At 26.6% G+C, this 17,316-nt stretch overlaps 2 protein-coding genes across 2 annotated transcripts; both read left to right on the top strand.

Annotated features, from left to right (window-relative positions):
- Positions 1 to 80: 80 nt before the first annotated feature.
- Positions 81 to 6,006, top strand: LOC112595791 (disks large 1 tumor suppressor protein). The gene is made up of 5 exons (XM_025341129.1): positions 81 to 1,405; positions 1,586 to 1,857; positions 2,545 to 3,179; positions 3,260 to 3,776; positions 5,273 to 6,006. The coding sequence occupies exons 1-5, from the start codon at positions 1,219 to 1,221 to the stop codon at positions 5,867 to 5,869; spliced, it is 2,208 nt and encodes a 735-aa protein (XP_025196914.1). The 5' UTR covers positions 81 to 1,218; the 3' UTR covers positions 5,870 to 6,006.
- Positions 6,007 to 13,187: 7,181 nt separating this feature from the next.
- Positions 13,188 to 17,088, top strand: LOC112595834 (guanine nucleotide-binding protein-like 1). The gene is made up of 11 exons (XM_025341209.1): positions 13,188 to 13,532; positions 13,614 to 13,740; positions 14,375 to 14,729; positions 14,808 to 15,018; positions 15,103 to 15,207; positions 15,280 to 15,371; positions 15,481 to 15,603; positions 15,700 to 15,825; positions 15,884 to 16,034; positions 16,109 to 16,249; positions 16,796 to 17,088. Exons 1-11 carry the CDS (start codon positions 13,436 to 13,438, stop codon positions 17,041 to 17,043), a joined length of 1,776 nt encoding a protein of 591 aa, XP_025196994.1. The 5' UTR covers positions 13,188 to 13,435; the 3' UTR covers positions 17,044 to 17,088.
- The last annotated feature ends 228 nt before the right edge of the window (positions 17,089 to 17,316 follow it).

A 17,316-nucleotide genomic window follows, 5' to 3' on the forward strand; every position in this document is an offset into this window, starting at 1 on the left:
AGATTCCCAGTCAAAATAAAACACCGTAAGCGCTTAATGCGATAATATTAAAAAAAAAAAAAAACAAACAAAACAAATAATAACTGAATAAAGCGATTTTTTTTTTTTTAATCTGACGTAGTAAGTAAAATATGTAGAGAACGCTGACACAATGGTGAAATAAGAACAGAAAATCGACTTTATACCAAATTGCAAAAAATAACGGTAGAAATTCTGCCGGGCATGTCCATGTCTCATCGATACGAATATAACTGAGGAGTATTATTTAATTACGTATGCGCATTATGTATTTATGTATCATGTACAGTCGTGATAGTAATACCTATTACCTACGTCAGTCGGGCATGTTATGCTTTGTAATAACAAACTAATAATAATAATACGTAAGCATTACAAATTACAATAGTTTCGATCGTTGTTCACAACCGGCGGCCGCGTAGACACTCGTATTGTGTACGTTTACAACAGTTTTGGTAACCACTAGTCTAACAATTGTTTTCGTTATGTCGAGGAATTCATATGTGTGTAGTGCGTGCGTGCGTCTTGCGTGCGTGCGTGCGTATGTATGTGTGCGTATGTGTGTGTGTGTGTTGTGTACTCTTAAATAAAACAATTTTCTCGCGATAATTAAAACATTCCACTGGACTTCGACTGACAACTACTGCTGGAAGCGAATATCGAAAAGCCCAGAAAAAATTAAATTATTAGCCGTTAAAATATTATTATTTTATTTGTCATTTTTCTACTATGTATACTTCTTAGTTTTCGGTACCCCGTCGACAGTAATATTTTAAAGCAGTGTGCACTGAGCAGCTGCAGTGGTTGTCAGTCGTATTCGTCATCTCCGCCCAGCAACGGTAGCAGCGCCAGTGAAAAGATATTAAATGTAAAATATTAATATCATCGTCATTCAACGTCTTCACTCGTCGCCCGTTAACAGATATGCACGCGCGCGCTCGGTGTCCGCGTACCGTCCGATAACAAATAGGGTAGGTAGGCGGTGACTCGTCAGTGAGTGCGAGTTCGTACGTGTGTGTGTGCGTGTACGAGTGCGGTGTCGTAAAAATATAAATATACATAAAAAAAAAAAAAAACGGATTTCCTAAAATAGGTAGGTAGTCATACGTCAACGTTTTCTGTGGCTCGTGCAACAGTGCCGACTCCCCGTCCTTCACCCGCCCCGTTTGCCATCCGACGGATGTCCGGGTGCTAAACGCTATGAAAGAACTCAACCGGTCATCTTCCACCAAAAAGAAACCAATAAACAATTCGAATGGTGTGATCAGAAAAGTGTCGTCGTTGTTCAGTCTGGACGGTCAGATGAACGGCAACGCCAAACCTGAATGGATCGTCGACGAGATCACCTTGGAAAGAGGCGACTCGGGATTAGGCTTCAGCATAGCTGGTATGTTTTTGAGTTTTTCTTTCATTAACAAATTGATAGGTAATATCAAGGTTTGATAAATAGCACTCCAATAAATAATAAACTATTTGTGTGGAATACAGCTGTTTAAAAATGTCTGCTAATATGAGAGATGACAGATTAACTTATGTTTGTGCTTTGATTTTTTTTTCATGCGTCCAGGAGGTACTGACAATCCACAAACTGATGATGATACGTCCATATTTATTACCAAAATAATTCCTGGTGGTACAGCCTATCGAGATGGTCGGTTGTGTGTCAATGATATCATCACTAAAGTCAATGATACACCAGTTGTTGGCGTGCCACATTCAACTGCAGTAGATGCACTTAAACGAGCAGGACAAAGAGTTACTTTATGTGTAAAACGCAAGAAAAATATGCTGCCCTTAGGACCAAATCTCTTAGAAATAGAACTTAGCAAAGGCACTAAGGTAAATCTATCATCATTTTTTTTTCTTATTGTTAAACAATTTTAATTTTTCAGTATAATAATTTAAATAGAATTGGTATGAGAATACATATTTTTTTTTCAATTAATTAATTAGCTTTATTTATATTTGACTTATTTTGCTTGAAATGTTTTTAAGAATATTCTGGATCCATATTATATTCTCATTAAAGCAACTATTTTAGTGTGATATGTGGCATTAAATATTTGATTAAACTTTTTTTGTTGATAATAATTTTACATGTACAAATTATTTATTGGTTGTTCCAAAACTCTCTGTAACCATAACAACTGATATGTTGACATTGAATAAATAACAAAATCGTATTCCAATAAAAAATCATTATTTTTAAACACTATCACTAAATATTTCTAATTTATTTTACCATTGACCATTATAATAGGTTAATTTAATTATATACTTTTATTATGTTTTTAAATTTATCAAATATATGTTGGCTAATCTGCCATTTGACCTGCATTGATCATATTTACTTTACTATACTTTGAATTTAATTTTAATTTTTTCTAATTAGTAATTGGATATTTAATATTGGCATTTTACATAAATTATTTTATTTCCAAGTGAATTGCATGTCTTATTTTAAAATGTTAAATTACTTTTAATTTGTATATGATAATATAAAATAGTAAAGATTATGTTTTTCAGGGACTGGGATTCAGTATTGCGGGTGGGATTGGCAATCAACACATACCTGGTGATAATGGCATTTTTGTTACTAAAATAATGGATGGAGGTGCTGCCCAAGTAGATGGTAGAATAAGGGTTGGTGATAAATTAGTTGCAGTTAAAAACACTCTTCTTGGAGACCGTAATTTAGAAAATGTAACTCACGAAGAAGCCGTGTGGACCTTAAAAAATACTCGTGAAAAAGTGTTATTAGTCATTGGTAAAACTGAACCAATTACATATACCGATTCTGCGCCATCACCAGTCATCATTGATAACATTCCAAATTCATATTCTACAGACACATTAAATACTGTAAAAAGTTATGAAAGCTTACCAAACTATGATATAAGGACAGTAGTCTTACATAAAGGTTCAGGGGGCTTGGGATTTAACATTGTTGGTGGTGAAGACGGAGAAGGTATATTTATATCATTCATTCTTGCTGGTGGTCCAGCTGATCAAACAGGACAATTGAAAAGAGGAGATACTATTCTTAAAGTAAATGATGTTAGTTTGGATAATGCAACACATGAAGAAGCAGCTGATGCTCTTAAAAATGCTGGACAAACCGTTTTGTTAACAGTTCAACATCGACCTAAAGATTATAACAGGTACTTGAAAATAACTAAAATTTAGGTTTGCTATACTTTTTTTAATTTTTATCTTATTGGCAATATTTATATATTTTTAGGTTTGAAGCTAAAATTCATGAATTAAAATCTCAACTTGCTGCTTCTTGTGGTACATTGATCCGCACTACTCAAAAAAAAACATTATATGTCCGTACACTATTTGATTATGATCCATCTAGTGATGATGGTCTTCCTAGTATTGGATTACCATTCAAATATGGTGCTATTCTTCATGTTACTAATGCAAGTGATGACGAATGGTGGCAGGCACGAAAAGTTTTGGCTACTGGTCGAGAAGAAGGTATTGGCATTATACCATCCAAACGGAGATGGGAGCGAAAACAAAAAGCCCGTGATAGATCTGTTAAGTTTCGAGGAAACGAAAGCAAAAGCTTAGATCGGTTATCAACATTAGAAAGAAAAAAAAAATCAATGACTTTTAGCAGAAGATTTCCATGGGTACGAAGAGGCAAAGATGGCAAGTATGAAAATGGCCTTGATGATATGGTATTGCAAAGACAATCTAGAGAAAATATATGTGAAAAGATTGAAGAAACTCCTTCTTATGAAGCAGTGGTATGTATTATCAATTATTAATTTAAGATAATGGATGTATAAAAGTAGTATGATACTTAGGGCCCGGAAGTTACATATTTGTCTATAATATGTTCTCTATATATTCAACTTTGGTATAGCATACCAAAGTAGAATATAACAAATTTGAAATACATATTTGAACATATTCTGTCTATTTTAGAAAAAAAAAACATGCATGCTAAATATTTTCATTTCATAACTTTCATATTTTAATATACAACTACACAATTAATAATATTTTTGCAATTTAATTATTAATTTACATTGCCAACTGCTAACAATTTATGATTGTAATATACTAACAATACAACCATGATGAACAATATATTACTATATATTATTTTGTTTTATTTTTCAAAAAAAAACTAAATATTTTTAAATATATATTTTGTTCATTTTAAATCTAAAGACTTACAGGCCTTATGATTAATACATATTTAAATATTTACATTCTATACATATATATAATTAAAAACTGTTTTTAGTTTGTTAATAAAACTTACAAATAAAATCTATGGAATTGATAGCTTTAGATTATATAAATAAAGATTTAATAAATCTATTTATTAAACATTAAAATACAAGAAAAATTAGTTCAATGCAATTTATAGAATTTTATCTTCTATTAACTAAAAAAAATAATGTTAATTCTACAAAGTAATATCATTATTCTTTTGAATTATGTCTGGACAAAAATTATATTGGCATCAGACGTCTATTTTTTTTTCCTGTTTAAAAAATAGTTACTATGAAAAAAAAAAATACATAAATTATAAAATGTTATTATCATTGATGATAATTAATAATTAATGATTAAACATTATCTATAATTATTAGACATTAAATTTATTTAAAAATGTTACTGAAATATTAATTTCATAAAATAGACCACTTAAATGATAATTATTGAAATAGTTCAATTTTTATATTTAATAGCCATCCAACAAATCAATCATTGATTATATCATTAACTATTATACTTTTTACGTAAAACAATAACAAATAATATGACCATCTGTCAAAAATTAATATAACAATCAATTTAAATATATTAAGTTGAAAATTAATTTTAGATTCTGGGTAGAGCAATAAATGTATTGATTTTACCTCGGAATCTATAATAATACCTATCTTTTCTTTGTTTTAGGGCAATGATTTTTTATAAATAAAGTCAAAATGTTAACATTGCATATTCATCCATAAAATAATAATTTTTTATCAAACAATTTTCATTATTTTGTTTAATTCAAAAATGAATAACCATAAGTACTTGATATTTTCACAGAATATATTGTTAATATTATCATTTTCCATATACCTTTGATATAACTTTAAAAATATTTTGAGTTATTTATTAGCTTTTTTGATAAAAATATTTTTTCTGGATCAAAATTGTCTTATCTTTTTTTTTTAAATTTTTTTTTAGTCATTTAGTATTAAATAACTAGGTATTAATATCCAATTATATTTTACAGGTTCGACTTCAAATCTCCTATACACGCCCCGTCATTATACTTGGTCCATTAAAGGATAAAATTAATGATGACCTAATTTCAGAGTATCCAGAACGTTTTAGTTCCTGTGTTCCTCACACAACTCGTGAAATAAGACCAGATGAAGTTGATGGTCGTGATTATCATTTCGTAAAATCCCGTGAACAAATGGACCTCGATATCCAAAATCACTTGTTCATTGAAGCTGGGCAATTCAATGGCAACCTATATGGTACATCCGTTTCATCTGTCCGTCATGTTGCTGAATCGAGTAAACATTGTATTCTCGATGTGAGTGGTAATGCCATTAAACGACTTCAAGTTGCCGGATTACATCCTATAGCAATATTCTTCAAGCCTAAGAGTGTGGAAGCATTAATGGAAATGTGTAAGCGTATGAGCGAAGCAGAAGCAAGAAAACACGTTGAACGAGCAACTAAAATAGAACAAGAATTTGGTGATCAATTTACAGGTATAGTGCAAGGTGACACATATGAAGAAGTATATGATAATGTAAAAGCAATGATTGAAAAAAATTCTGGTAGACACATTTGGGTATCTTCTAAAGAGAAATTATAAATGATAAAACTAATTGTAATATTTTAGACAGATTTATAACAAAAGAAATAATTGACGCTTACTTGTTATTAGAGGTACAATTTTTATGTATCTTCATCAATTGTTTTTTGTTTGTCATTATTGTTATGTTTCTATTATGTTAATGAATTTTATTGAATTCTGCATTTAAATTTGTAGACTAACTCAATCATTCTAAATAAATACTATGGTGGATGGGTGTAAAAAAATCTCTAGCTTAATTTATCCGTAATTTTTCCCCTTTTTGGCAACTATTTTAATTATTAATTGAGATGTAGTCTAGTCTTGATTCTGTACTTGTTCCAATTTCTAATTGAAAATTAATAATTGTTGATATCTGTCATTTATCATAAACGCAAAAGCCGTGCCAAAGTTCCTTTAATCAAATTTAAGTTTAAATATATAGTAAAATATATATATATATATATATATTATATATACATTATACATTATGTGCAATTAGAACTAAATCAAATTCCTGCTCAATTTCTCTTTTCTTATTTAGTGTAAACATCTTTTTTTCATTTAACATTTATTTTCCTTATCAATTGTATTATTTCTTAACTTAATTTTGTTACATTTATCATGTGTCTAACATGTAGTAGTGCCTTTTAGTTATTATTTATTTAAATATTTAAATTATTAATATTAACTAATGAATTATTAACAAATTAATTTATTGTATGTTAACTATATGTATATGTGCTTTATAATAGAATACATCTCAACATGAAACTTGTTGAAACAAATATAATTTTATGTATAATATAAATATTATATCAATATTATTATTATTATTTTCTCAATGTTGTACTTACTTTAAGCAATCAAATAACTATATTTTTATTATTGTAATCTTGCATATTCAAATATATATTTTTGTGTATTTTATAAACTAATCAATCTCATTTATAACAATATGTTTATATTGTATTATTGTTTTTTTTTTATTATTATTATTATTATTATTATTATTATTATTATTATTATTATTGCAAAACAAACAAAATATTATTTTGTTAAAACAATGTATTAAACAATATTTTAAAATGTTTTAGATTATTTTTAGTACATAGATGAAAAGTTACATAATTTCAAGCTTGCTCCTTTATGCTTTTTTTTTACCTAATAATGTGAATTTTATTCTTGTATAAAGTATAATAACACTGTCCGTATGAAAAATATTTGTAAATTTATTATCGGATAATTCCTTCAGAGTCTTTGTGAATTGTTGTAATCTCATGTGTTCAATTATGTTATGATTAAATAGTATTATTTAAATTACTTTACATCTTGCATACAAATTCTTATAATTTTATTATTATTTATTTTTATTATAATTATGGATTTATAAATTTGGTGCTTAAATATGTTACTCTCAATTTTTTCAAATAGAATTACAAAACTATATTATAGTTGATTAAATTTGAATTTGTGTAAGTTATGCATACAACAATATTACATCTGAAACTGATAATACATAATTAAATATTACTTTCAATAGTATTGTATGATATTTATTTATGTACATAAATTATGCATTAAAAAAAAAATACATAGAAACATTTTAAATTAATGCTGTAGTTAAAATTTACAATTTATCTATGTACATTATATTATAGAAAAATAATAAATATTTAATTTTTTAGCAAAACACTATGTTTTTATTGCCTTCATTTATATAACTGTTGTTAATTGTTGAATAATCTGTATGAAAAAATACTCATGTTTCAACATGTAATTATTTAAAAAATATTTTGTAGTTTTTAAATTATGAGGTCAATAGTTCTGCTTATCTATTTTTGTAGTCTCATTACAACATTGAACGAGATTCACTATTTTATGAACCTCGAAATAGAGTATTATCTATTTTAGTAAGTAATAGAAATAATCAGGTCTTTGCAAAACATAAGTAAATAAATAATAAACAATATTAAAAAATCAGTTCTTTATATTTTGGAATTGATAAAAAAAAAAAATTAAATTAAAAAGAGTAATATTTTATTAAATTTAACATTCAGTATAAGACTTACTAATTTTTCATATAAAAAATAGTATGGAAGAACAAGTTTTCTAATTTAGTTTGATAAAAAGAACTGACATCGATTAACTCAGTTCTCGTATCATCAAACTGAAATTCATTGCAAAATTGTTAAATAATATCATTTTTCTTGTGTGTCTAAAGAAAACTAAGTAGTTACTAAATCAGCCATTTAAATAAACACATTACCTATGTAAGTGATCACTAAACCTATTCAGTTTTATAATTATTACACATTGATGCCAAAATTATAGCGGCCTTTGTTCAGGTACCTGTACAGTTAAAAATACAATTTAAATATCTAATTAATATTTAAAAAAAGTATATTCTACAAATTAAATTATTTACATCACTGCATAAAACATATTACTTTTTAAGTCCATTTACTTAAGTTCAATTTCTTGTATTTGTAATTAGATTTTGATAATTATAACATCTTTAGACACATACCTATAGTTTTTGTTTTACAAATATTGTACCTAAAATAACTAAAATTAAATATAAAATAATTTAAACTTTAAAAAAATTTACCTAGTTATTATTTTTTATTAAATTTATCGATTTAATAAATTATTTTTTCTTTTTAATTGGTATTATTTTAAAAGAAAAAAGTTTCAATGATTAATATTGATTTATTATTCATGATATGTATTCAATCTTTTGAAAAAATAAATACATTTAATTACCTATCTGATTCTAGTATAAGTACTTTAGGTACCTACTTTAGTACTTATATATTATTTTATCTACATACGCACCATATGCGTATTTAAAATAAATAAATGACAGTTATTTGACATAATCGCAGTAATCCTCATATTTAACAGACGTTTAATATGGCAATGAACCCGCAAACAATTTTAAATACCTACCTATTTTACTTAAATACATATTGTATCATTCCCAAACATACTATACTCCATTTTATAATTTTATAATGAACTAATTAAAATTCTAATTTTTTGGAATTTTTAAATATACTTAGAGACCTTTTTCAAGATCTTGAGATTTTATATGCCACTATTAAGGAGTGTTTTGTGATAATTCAAATTTATGTTTTTTCAAGTTTGAACCCCTTTTTAAGTAAATTATTCAGTCAATATTTTTTTAAACATTTTATGTACTATTTAAAAAATTCAAACAAGTAGTTTTTTAGTTATTTAAATATTTATTTTAAAGATAATAGTCCTTAAAAATACAAAATAAATATAATATTTACTATATAAGTAGTTAGACCATTTTTATAAATTATATAAACATTGATAGATTAATATAAATTAGTAAAAACTAATTGTTCGAACTTTAAATTTGACATTTTAACATTTTCAGAAAAATTATCAGTTAAATAATTTTTAGTAAAGAAGGGAGGTTGTCATTTGAAAAATAGAAGTGTTTATTTCAAAAAGACATTTCTTAAATAAGTTTATAGGTAGATACTTAAAAATTCCAAAAATCAGATTTTGAAAAACTATTTTATTGAAGAAGAAAAAGAAAGTGAGCATGCTCGGTGAATTATCCTAAATAATAATTTTGGAATCCCAGGATCAGAGGCGTATTACGATTTTGGCGCCCTTTTTTCCCCTAAAAAAAATTGTCGGGGGAGGGGGAGGCTGATTAATTTTTACACATCGGTGGTTTAAAAAAAAAGGTCATCAGATAAAAAAAGTTTAGCCCAATAATATTTTATTTTTTCATAATAATATTTTTCTAGGGCCGCAGCGCCCCCTTTACAATTCTATTTGGCGCCCGGAACGATTCCCCCCTCCCTTTGGCCCCTATCTAAATACGCCCCTGTCCAGGATAATAATGATTATCCTGTATATTAAATATTTATTAAGTTGTAGGTATATATATTTTCTATCAATTTATTTTATAATTAATGCATAATAATATACTATTGCGATAATTTTGAGAAAAAATGTTTGTAAATAAATATTGGACATTTTCTTCTAAAATATATTTACAAAAGTGTTTTTTCTTTCACAATGCACAATAGCAAATGTAAAAATGGAATAGATAATACTCTAAGAGTTAATTATGACATGAATATTGGACGATTGAAATCTTATAACGTAGGTACTAGGTACTTCCCTCCAAGTGTTCTGAGGTAAAAACTCTAGAAAATACCTATGTAAGAGACTGTAATAATCATTGTTACGAATTTATCGTACAAATACTTATTAGTTATTATGATAAAAATATGATAGTTGTTCTAATTCGGGTCATTTATTTTTTATAGTATTTATATTAAATTATTTTGTTGACATTAAGAGTTTATGTATAATACTATAATGATGAATAATGATAAAAAACAACAATTTACATTTAACAGACTAGACATGAATGTGAAAAGATATCAGCCAACGGCCGTGAAATATCAAAATAGTAAATTATTAATTAGAATATAACGTAAAACGATTTACGATGTACAAGCTACACTGCAATGAGGATTGAACATGAGATTAGAAAAACAGGCTACATGAGCATAACACCATGGCCGATGACTATAAAAATTAAAAACACATGGCCTAGGTGGTTGGATATCGGGTTGCGCCAGTGCGTCTATACAGACCAGTGCTTCTCAACAGGTGGTTTGTGACGTTTGTATACGTGCCTGCCATAGGTGGTGTCCCGTAGAGTCACAGAACACAATAGAGCCAAAGATTTTTATTTACTTGTTTTAAAAATAACTGAAGAAATACCTAATGTATTTGTGGTCTATCAAGTTTTTATAAAATTTAGGTAATTTTCGACTTATCAAAAGTTCAAATATATTTTTTATTTAATGGTCCGTATGGTGGTTGGTAAAAAGGTTGGGAAACACTGGCCTGGAAGTAGAGTACTAGAGTTGAGATTTCATCCGCTGTGGCTTAATCACATTTATGTCGCAAAATTCTTCAAATGTATTGACAATCGTGTATATACTTAGGTAGACTTAATTTTTTTGTGTTTTAAATATATTATAATATAATAATATAATTTGTTATTAACTTATTGATTATTTAAATTAATTTAAATTGCTCAGATAAATATCTTATATCAGTAATATCGACTTGTAATGTATCTATAATAAACAATATATTAATAAAGATTTGTATATATGTATTTTTATGTGTAGGTATGCCGTGAAAACGCATGTAAAAGGATTGGATGTATCGTTAAGTAAAAAAGGTTGGGAATTCCTGGAGTAGAGAGAGAGAGCAAATTTTATCGTTTATTCACAAACTTTAGTGTGACGTGTGAGATACAACTGTATAAGTACAACCATAACTTGTTCCATGAAAAAAACATAAAAAAATGCCATTTATTTAAAGACCTCGAGAATACGTTCCACCAACCAATAGAAATCAAAAAGCAAATGTTTCTATTCATTTTTTTAAAATTCGTACTTTAAATACCATTTTTATTTGATTCATCACAAATTTGATTCAAAAACTAAGGGTGGAAGAGATTTTTAGAATTATGAAAAGAAAATTGACTTTTTTTAATACTATTTTACATGGATATTTACTATACTTACTAAATGATTTTATATTATATTTAATAGATACAAACATGAAATGATGAAAGAAAGTATCTAGGTAGGTAACCACTACAACAGCAATTCTGTATATTCCCTTGTCTAGAAAAAAGTTTTTGAGGCTTCAATATGAAATATGAAATTTTATAGACAACCGCTTTAAATTTTCCGTAATCAATTTTTAATTTTAATTTCTGGTAATTTCAAAAATGAAAACATAGTTGATTAAGTACATACTATACAATTTTTTTTAAAAAGTTCAATAAGATTGACAGTTTACTACTTTACTGTCATATGATGAAAATTGAAAATGCACAGCCTGATTGTGACCAATTTAAAACATCTTAAGCAGTGATTAGGAGGTAGGTACCTACTATTATGGAAGGTTACCTAATTTGAATGTTGCCGAAAACATTATATTTATGAATATCATTAATATTGAAATATATTTATTATATATATGATTTATAGTATAATATGTCATATAGCATATTATATTATTATTACATTTTGAATAAATACCACCTTATTGTAAAATAAAATGAAAGATTCATGGTTATAAATAGATATATTATTTTTATAAAAATGTATTTTGAAAATATTAAATATAAATGTAGGTATAATATAATATTATAATAGTTAATTTCATAATATTCGTTAAGTTTTAAGTCTCCATGAATATAGTCTTAGAATTACAATGAAGTAATCAATCACTCATAGTCTAATTACCTACATTAAAGCCTATATTACAAACAAAGAATTAGATCAATAATTTAATTAATATTTTTTAAATATAAGTATTTAATTTGATACTATTTTTTAAAAGTATTTTTTAGGATATTGACTTTACTTTAAATATAAAGTTACAACGTTAACTTATAGCAAACAGACATAATATCATTAAAACCTTTAGCACGAACACAACGCGAAACGTATAGCACGATTACAACAGCCGAAACAATGCGCTGTTGTTTTTTCGATTCGCATGCATGCGACGTTTAAGCCGCGCCCACTCGTGATACTCAAAAATATTATTCTTTACCAATAGCGTAATTAGTAATTTTACACTAAAAGGACATTAAGGCATTTTAATCAGTTTTCGTAAACATTTTTTTATATTTATGATAATAATCGGTGTAGCATCCTTTTAAATTATCAATTTATCATTACAACATTTTATATTAATAATTAAAAGTAATTAGTATTATTACTAGTTAGCCTTATATATAACTCGTACTTTACGGATGTGGCAGAAATGTGTATTAAGCTATTAAATAGTAAATAATAAACACAAAATCTGTCCATAACAAGCTCTAAACAGCAACTATTCAACTATTGAATTATACGATAGCTTTTAGCTATAAAATGAACTGTACATTATATTTTTAAACTGTGCTGTGGCACAAATTGTTCACAGACTACGGCTTTACTATAGACAATATTATAATATTTATAAATATTATTGTTTTGCAGATGACTACCTAGTTACTACTTAGTTGTTTTAAGAGATATTTTGGTGTTTGGGAGTTGGTGGAGCAAATGGTCGACACATGTTTTTATCTTCCATGATTTTCGGGAAAAGTGCTCATTTATATTACTCGTACCTATACGACGCCCAACATCTTCAAAATATTATCACAGATTCTGTGATATTATCACTGGACACTGATTATATTATTTGTGATACCGTATCAATAAACAAGTAGTAAGCACTATTTTTTAACTGTTTATTTAAACAGTTAGTTAACTTTATTGAGCTAACCTTATCATCATTTTTTCTTTCGTTAACATCGCGAAAATTCTAGCATTATCTTGGTGTGTGATGATGGTAGAGATATTTCAAATATTCAAATGTTTCTATAATCATTATTAAACACACATAGTGATAGTTGGATGTGCGATGTCGATTACGAAAATCGTTATTTTAAAATTTTAATTGCTAAGAGAAAGAACTGCAAAAACTAAAATATTTAAACTAAATATCGCAATGCCCCAAGGACGTCGAAAATTGCCTTTCAGCGGTAAACAAAAGAAACAACAAATCCAAGAAAAAAGGAAGAGAAAACAACTTAACGCTGCATCTGGTAGAAGACTTTTAGTATAATGAATTATAAAATCATATTTGTATAATTATTAAATAATATATACTTAATATTTTTAAACAGGGTCTGAATATAACTATGAAAGAGCTGAAGGGAATGTCAGACCTCCCAAAGAAAGATTGCCCGAATTCAATGTACAGAGTATCAATCAACAGCCATTACATCGTGGTGGTAAATCTAACCCTAATCAGTGTGTATAAATAAACATTTATTATTATTTATTTAAATTGTTTTATGCTACCTTCAATGTCTATAGCTGAAAACCAGTTTTAAACTAATAATAATAATGACTTTAAATTTTTAAATAATTCAAAGCAATTGTTTATTATGTTATGTATTATTAGTTTAAAAAAATGTTTCTATTAAATTAAATATAATTGTAAACTTTTAGTTTAAAATTTATTCAGAGGACATTGCACATGCATATTTTTTCCCTGTTGTGTGGACGTACAACATACCAAATATATTCATCAGAATTAATTTTGTGTTATTAGTTTCAATATTAGAATTTGAATTACTGAATTGATCTATAATAAAAATTATTGCTAAAAATATCTAGATTTTAGAATATTTTATTGGCTCTTATCAATATTACAATTTTAAAATGCTCTAAACTCATTTTAAAATTTTAATATCATTAAAAAGTTACCAAGTGCCCTAGTTAATAATTAAGTTGTTTTCCTTTAAATTAGATAACAGGTCAATTTATTCTAATATTAGAACTAATAACATAAAAGTCATAAAATTTAAAATAAACATATTTTATTCATGACCAAATTTATTATATATTTATAATTTAAAGTAAACTAAAAAATTTTGTTTAGGTATGTGTTACAATTTCGGCGAGAGACTGAAGAAGAAATAAAGAAAAGAAAAGAAGATGCAAGAAAGCAAATTATTCCCGTTTCTGAAGAAGAACTTGAGTTTGATCCTGCTCCTTATTTTTGTGGCAATGAGCTTGGTTTTCCAGTACGACCTAAATGGAGTCCAGATATGACTAGAGAACAGTTAGATAGTCGTGAATATGGTTATTTCAAAGAGTATTTACTAACACTGAAAAAAAGAAGTGATTGGGACGAGTTAAGTTATTTTGAGTTGAACTTGGAAACTTGGCGACAAATGTGGCGTGTTATGGAAATGTCAGACATTATTGTATGGATAGCTGATGCTCGTTATCCAGTAAACTAATCAATATATCTTATTTATTATTATTACGTTTTCTAAACCTTTATAATTTACAGTACAATTTTCTTTTAGGCTGTCCCTACATATTTGTTTACATACGTATTAAAAGTTTTAAAAAAGAGTTTAATTATAATTCTAAATAAAATGGATTTAGTGCCATCATCTATAGGTTTGGCTTGGAAACATAAAATTACACAAACATATAATTTAGATGATGACGACAAAGCCAAAGTTCATGTATTGTTTTTTACTTCTTACAAAAACAGTTCAGAATTTAAAGAAGGTATATAACCATAATAATGTTTAAAATTGTACAAAATATAAGTTATTTATAAAATTGTAATAAAATGTATTATGTATGTTACAGGTGTTCAGAAAATAAAACCTAGAGGTAAATTAAAGATGGCTGCAGAAGCTGCAGAAAATTTGTTGAAAGAATGTAAAAGTATAATAGAAAAATATCAAGCAAAGAGTATGTTTTTAAAATGTTAACAAAATTAAATACTAAGTATAGTTGTTTTTAATGTTTTCACATGTATTGTAGTTGATTTACAGAGCTGGGAAAATAAAATTTCTGAAGAAAAAGAATTAGAATATGATAATGAAGAAGATGTTGAAGTTGAAGAAAAAATTACTGTAAGTTATTTTTGTAGACTATATAATATATTATTTGATAAAGTATAAAATTTAATTTCAATTAATTTGAAAGCTATTTTTAATAATTCATGAAATTTCTATTTTCAAGGCTGTTCCTGAAACGAGTTATGAACATTTTGATTTATTTCAAAATAGTTATCTTACAATTGGCTTATTAGGTCAACCCAATGCTGGAAAATCATCTGTTTTAAATGCATTAATGGGCAAAAAAGTAATATAGATTTTAGATTACAATCTAGTTAGTTACTTTGGAAACTTTAATATTATAAATAATAAATATTTACTTATCTTCTTATTTATTTTTAAAGTTGTCAGTGTTTCAGGAACTCCTGGACACACAAAGCATTTTCAGACAATATTTTTAACTCCCAGTGTTCGTTTATGTGACTGTCCTGGACTTGTGTTTCCATCTAAACTCCCTAAACCATTACAAGTATTAAAAAATAAAAACTAAATATGACACAATATTTCATGTGTGAAGTTTTTTTTAGGTTCTAATGGGTTGTTATCCTATTGCACAACTTCGTGAACCATATTCAACTATCATGTTTTTAGCTGAAAGATTGAATCTGGTAAAACTTTTAAACTTACAACATCCTGAGCCTGGTGAAAATGAATGGTCTGCAATAGATATTTGTGACAGTATGTAATTTTAATGCTTTTATAAAATATATTTCAATCGTTTTTTATCTATGGATTATTAATTAATGATTCAGGCTGGGCCATTAAACGAGGTTTTCTAACCGCTAGAGCAGGAAGACCAGATACATATCGTGCAGCCAATCATTTACTACGTATGACACTTAGTGGGAAAATTTGTTTAGCATTGAGACCTCTTGGATTTACAGCTAACAAAAGTAAAAAATATCAATTTTAAAATTATTAAAAATATAGATGAGTAGTTGTAGACTGCAGAATTTTTATTTCCTTAAAAAGTTTAAAATATACAAATTTATGCATTTATAACACTTAAAATATTAAGTCATATAAATAAATAAAATAGAATAATCAAATACTTTTTAGGTGTTTTCTCAGTAATATAATAATTTTAGATTTATTTTAAGTTAAAAATGTGTCTATATTTGTTACTCCATTTAAGCTGCTTATACTACAATTATAAAGATATCTGATAAAAACATTTAAAAAAATTCTATAGAACTATAATAATATAATGCTCTAAAATTAAGAACTGTACTTGTTGGCTAATTTATGTATAGGTGTGTTGGGTTGTGGCACGTGCCAAATATATTAATGGTTGAGTGTATTCATCTAGTAAGGATGACAAAGACATGTCACCGGACTGCATTCAAAAATTTATTGCCGTCAAATACAGTTTTTAATTTAAACAGATAATTTTTTAACTATTTTAAAATGTCTATATTTATTTTTCTTATATTTTTTAGAATATTGGTTGTCTTCTGCGGAAATAAAAAATATATGGAAAATTAAAGGTATTGTGGATGAGCTGGATACATTTGAACAAAATTGTATAGATTTATCGGATGATGAGAAAAAACCATCTGATCAGACTGATGCTAGTGAAATTGAGGATGATGGAAGTGATGAAGATGAATCTTGTGATAGCGATAGTTCAGAAGTATGTGGAGCAATTTCATCTAATAAGTTTGCTGCATTAGATATGTCTAATTAATATCAGTTTTATAATTTAGTTTTTAAAGATAAAATTAATGTTAATTATATTTATTTTTTTTAAGCATTATTAACTTTTTAGTTAAAAATGGTTGTAAATTTAAGTGATTTAATTTTAAAATAAATAAGATGTTCAATGAAGTTAATAAATTGTAATGTTTGTTGATTATATCCATGTAACTTTTTCTTATACTAAATCTTATATTATTGGTATCGTTTTATTTGCTCAGTTCTCTAATAGTTTTGATTTTTTTATAAACTAAAATCCAATGAC

Source organism: Melanaphis sacchari, unplaced genomic scaffold (genome assembly GCF_002803265.2).
Source record: "Melanaphis sacchari strain LSU unplaced genomic scaffold, SCAv2.0 Contig2_pilon_pilon, whole genome shotgun sequence".
NCBI lineage: Eukaryota > Metazoa > Arthropoda > Insecta > Hemiptera > Aphididae > Melanaphis > Melanaphis sacchari.